Genomic DNA, 5408 nt, shown 5'->3' on the forward strand with positions numbered 1-5408 from the left:
CATCACAGCTCATAGCAACTTCCAACTCATGGGTTCAAGCGATTCTCCTGCCTCCACCTCCCAAGTAACTGGGACTACCAGCACCTGCCACAGTGCCCAGCTATTTTTTGGTTGCAGCCATCATTGTTTGGTGGACTCGGGCTGGATTCGAACCTGCCAGCTCAGGTGTATGTGGCTGGTGCCTTAGCCCATTGAGCCGAACCAGGCCCAGCTATTTTTTCTTGCAGTTTGGCTGGGGCCAGGTTTAAACCTGCCACACTTGGTATATGGGGCCAGTGCCCTACTCACTGAGCCACAGGCACCACCCTTTTTTTTTTAGACAGAACCTCAAGCTATCGCCCAGGGTAGAGTGCTCTGGCGTCATAGCTTAGAGCAACCTCAAACTCCTGGGCTTAAGCAATTCTCTTGCCTCAGCCTCCCGAGTAGCTGGGACTACAGGCACCCACCACACGCCCAGCTCTTTTTTTGGTTGTAGTTGTCATTATTTGGTGGGCCCAGGCCAGTTTTGAACCCGCCAGCTCTGGTGTACGTGGCTGGCGCCTTTGCAGCTTGAGCTACAGGGGCTTAGCCTTTTTTTTTGAGACAGAGTCTCACTATGTTGCCCTCAGTAGAGTGCTGTGGTGTCACAGCTCACAGCAACCTCAAACTTCTGGGCTTAAGCGATTCTCTTGCCTCAACCTCCCCAGTAACTGGGACTACAGGCACCTGCGTAGTTGCCTGCCATAATGCCTGGCTATTTTTTTTGTTGTTGCCATTGTCATTGTTGTTTAGCTTGCCTGGGCTGGGTTTGAATCTGCCACCCTCATTGTATGTGGCCTGCGCCATAACCACTGTGCTACCGGTGCCAAGCCTGGCTTTGTATTTTCAAAGGATACTTTGTGAATATTGGCTTTCACTTACTACTGGTAGCTCTTTGGTGGGATCGCAAATTCAGGTGGTTAAGAGGGCCTGGAGAGCTGGAAGAAATTGCCTTCGGACACCAGGGTGTTTGGGGAAAATGGTCTTACTCAGGGGCTGAGGGTTCTTCGAACCCAGTGGCACTCTATTCAAGGGGTGGGGTAGCCTGTCCCCACTAGTAAAGGTCATGGTGACAATGCAGCCCATCCTGGTGCAGGAGGGGGGGCATCCCACTTCTGGAGACTGGGGCAGACGAGGGTTGTGGCACTTTCCGCCTTGCCTTTCTTCCCCTTTCCAGGAGCCGAGGTGATGGCAGTGGAGTCTGGCTTCTCATTGTGCCCCAGGCTCCTGGCCCCAGCAACTTTCCTAGAAGCTGACCTGTGGGTAGGGATCCCTGAGTCCTTGCCTTCCCCAGAGCCTCGCTGGGTCAGCAGATGAGGGAATGCTGGGCGAATCCCCATCCGCCGATGACACATTGCCCCAGGCTTCTTGATGGTGGAGCCCTCTACCAGGAGCCGGATACCCACATATTGGGGTACCTCCACAGCAGGCTGTGGACAAGAAGAGACAAGGCCTGCTCAGACTGTGGTGCTGGAATTCTTAGCCTAGCAGGACCTAAGACAGAGATAGATGGAATTAATTTCCCAGGCATCTGGTCAAGACATATTTCTGGGCTGAGAAATGGGAAGCCCACCTCTGCTGTCTTAAGGGGTTTGATCCTGCAGGCCTGGATCAATATCTAGAGCAGTGCTTCTCAACCTTCCTAATGTGACGACCCTTTAATATAGTTCCTCATTTTGTGGTGACCCCCAACCAGAAAATTATTTTCGTTGCTACTTCATAACTGTAATTTTGCTACTGTTATGAATCGTAACGTAAATGTCTGATATGCAGGAGGATCTTAGGCGACCCCTGTGAAAGGGTTGTTCAACCCCCAAAGGAGTCGCAACCCACAGTTTGAGAACCACTGATCTAGAGAGTCCCAGAGCCCCAGAGATTGGCAACCACAGGAGAAGGGGAATCCTAGCTATGCCCCCACCAGCACCCCTCCACATCACTGCCCTCCTAGCGCCCCTGCCCCTGCTGGAATGTATGTGGCTCCACTTCCTAGGCTACCTTGGGTGGGCAGCTTCTAGAGCTGAGCCAGATTCTCTGCATGGAGAATTTGAGTTATGACACCCAGACAAAGGCTTGGAGCCTGCCAAGTTATGGGAGAGCAGGAACTAAGAACCTTAAAGAAGATAGGCTGAGCATGGTGGCTCATGCCTGTAATCCTAGCACTCTGGGAGGCCAACACAGGTGGCTTGCTTGAGCTCAGGAGTTCAAGACCAGCTTGAGCAAGAGCAAGAACCATCTACTAAAAATCTAAAAACTAGCCCGCTGTAGTGGTTGGTGCCTATAGTCCCAGCTACTTGGGAGGCTGAGGCAAGAGGATCACTTGAGCCCAAGAGTTTGAGGTTGCAGGCTGGGCGCAGTGACTCATGCCTATAATCCTGCACTTTGAGATGCTGAGTTGGACGGATAGCTGAAGGTCAGAAGTTAGAGACCAGCTTGATCAAGAGCAAGACCCTGTCTCTAAAAACTAGCTGCAAAAAAAAAAAGGGCAGCACCTATGGCTCAAAGGAGTAGGGCGCTGGCCCCATATACCAGAGGTGGCAGGTTCAAACCCAGCCCTGGCCAAAAACTGCAAAAAAATTAATAAATAAATAAAAAATAAACTAGCTGTAGCTCAGCGCCTGTAGTTCAGTGGTTAGAGCTCCAGCCACAAACACCAGAGATGGCTGGTTCCAACCTGGCCTGGGCCTGCTAAACAACAATAACAACTATAACAAAAAAAGGGCCAAGTGTTGTGGTGGGCACCTGTAGTCCCAGCTACTTGGGAGGCTGAGGCAAGAGAATTGCTTAAGCCCAAGAGTTGGAGGTTGATGTGATCTGTGATGCCGTGGTACTCAAACAAGGGTGACATAGTAAGACTCTGTCTCAAAAAAATAAAATAAAGACTAGCTGGGCATTGTGGCGGGAGCCTGTAGTCCCAGCTACTTGGAAGGCTGAGGCAAGAGGATCACTTGAGCCCAGGAGTCAGAAGTTCCTGTAAGCTATGAAGCCACAGCATTCTACCGAGGGCAACATAGTAAGACTCTGTCTCAAAAAATGATAATAATAAATATAAACAAAATAAGAAATTTAAGGAAGACAGTCTATGAAGAGAACTCAGTAGCAAGTAAGCAGAGGAAGGCAGAGTTAAGGGTCCAGCAGAGGCGCTTCCTTATAGCGTTCAGTTCCTGCTAAGCCAAGCTATACTCCTTGTGGCTGGGCCTCAGGAGACCTCCTCTGTACCTTGCTAACAACTTGGCACTAGTGTGAAGTATTTTCTGTGTCATTAAAGAATCCTGATTAGAACCTAGCTAAACAGCAGAACCATGTGGAACTTGGTAAAAATACAGTTGTCACTTAGGAGGCTGATGGAAGAGGACTGTTTGAGCCCAGGAGTAAGAGGCTACAGGAGCTATGATTGTGCTGCAGCACTACAGCCTGGGTGACAGAACTACCAGAGCTCCTCAGTAGCCCTCAAGATAATGAGGGAAAGCTCATCTTTACAGAAGAAATCTCAGCTAATAGATGTACAATGAACGATAGAATGATTAAACATTTATCATTTTGCAACTCTAATAAAATAGGCAAGAGTCAAAACCAGATATCAAAATAACTAAGTGAAAAGGATAACAGGAAAAGGTGTAATTTGCATACTATCAAAGCATCACCTTACAGAGTAATGAACTATTGTAAAAGGGCCAGGCAAGGATCACTTGAGCCCAAGAGTTTGAGGTTGCAGGCTGGGCGCCTGTGTCTCAGTGGGTAGGCCTCCAGCCCCATATACTGAGGGTGGCGGGTTCAATCCTGGCCCTGGCCAAACTGCAACAAAAAAATAGCTGGGCATTGTGGCGGGCACCTGTAGTCCCAGCTACTCAGGAGGCTGAGGCAAGTGAATCTCCTAAGCCCAGGAGTTGGAGGTTGCTATGAGCTGTTTGACACTCTACCAAGGGCGATAAAGTGAGACTCTGTCTCTAAAAAAAAAAAAAGCCAGGCATTGTGGTGTAGTCCCAGCTACTTGGGAGGCTGAGGCAAGAGAATTGCTTGAGCCCAAGAACCTGAGGTTGCTGTGAGCTATGATGCCACAGCACTCTACCAAGGGTGACAAAATAAGACTCTGCCTCAAAATAAATAAATAAATAAATAAAAGTAAATAAAGCAAGCATGATGGTGAGCATCTGTAGTGTTAGGTACTTGAAAGGCTGAGATGGGATGATTACTTAAGCCCTGGAGTTCAGAGTTACAGTGACCTATCATTTGGACTACTGTACTCCAGCCTGGGTGACTGAGTAAGACCCTGTCTCTTAAAAATATAATTCCAAAGAACAGTATATAGCTCAAATGGAGGGACCTGGCAGCCCACACCTTCAGTGCATGGTCAAACTCTGTATTACTAATTGTGAGACACTGACGGTATGAGCCCTGTGATGCCACATGAGGTGCTGGGCATCACCCCTGAAGTGTTCTTGCCAAATGTTTCTAACCTGATGCTCATCAAGCTGTTTGACCTAAATTCTAGTTTATGGGACATTCTGAAAACAGAAGACTGAGTTGAATAACACCACAAAGCAACAATCAGATACATTCAGAATGTGGGACAGTTCTATAAAACCACCAGCCTAGTCCCTTCAAAAGATCAAAACAACGGGGGAGGGGGGGGAGACAGTGGGCCTGGCCTAGATTATAAGAGATGAAAGAGACAATAAAACCAATGCAAGATGTGAGCCTTGATTACATGCTGGCCTAAAAACAAGAACAAATCAGCAAGACACTCCGGGGACAAAAGGACATTTGAGAAATGAAGATACTTTAGTCCCCAAGCCAGGCATTTTGGGCCAATCTCTGCAGTGGGGCCTCCTGACATCTAGACCTTTAGAACACTTTCCAGGTGATTCTGGCCTGTAAACCAGCATTTGGGAACCACTGCACTATGATGGATGGTACCTTTTCCCTTGGGTTTATCATAATTTCCTGCCTTGTATTTCCTCATTTGCAATTTTTGAAACTAAAATGTCATTGCATTAATTTATGATCAGTTAACTGTGACAAAGTCAAGGCCTCTTAGGTCATGTGATCTGCACATTCTCTCCCTTGTAGCCAAACCTGAGAGAAGCCAAATCCTAATAGAAGTCACTTAAACTGTCACCCTGGGTAGATTGCCCTGGTATCATATCTCACAGCAACCTCAAACTCCTGAGTTCGAACGATCTTCTTGCCTCAGCCTCCTTTTTTTGAGGCAAGGTCTCAGCTCTAATCTGGACTAGATTGCTCACTGTAATCTCAAACTCCTGGGGTCAGGCGATCCTCCTGCCTCAGCCTTGTGAGTATCTGGGAATGTAGGTATGTACTACCACACCCAGATAATTTCTATTTTTTTTTTTTTAATAGAAATGGTCTTGCTGGCTTGGCGCCTGTGGCTC

General features: G+C 48.0%; 1 protein-coding gene across 1 annotated transcript in view; it reads right to left on the reverse strand.

Annotated features, from left to right (window-relative positions):
- Positions 1-5408, reverse strand: part of LOC100941641 (tubulin monoglycylase TTLL3) — a 26924-nt gene that overhangs the window by 1016 nt on the left and 20500 nt on the right. Inside the window, exon 11 of the mRNA XM_023510622.1 lies at positions 1276-1448. Within this exon, the coding sequence (XP_023366390.1) occupies positions 1276-1448 (173 nt within the window). The remainder of the gene's footprint in view (positions 1-1275; positions 1449-5408) is intronic.

Source organism: Otolemur garnettii, unplaced genomic scaffold (genome assembly GCF_000181295.1).
Source record: "Otolemur garnettii isolate 467f Iridium unplaced genomic scaffold, OtoGar3 scaffold00015, whole genome shotgun sequence".
NCBI lineage: Eukaryota > Metazoa > Chordata > Mammalia > Primates > Galagidae > Otolemur > Otolemur garnettii.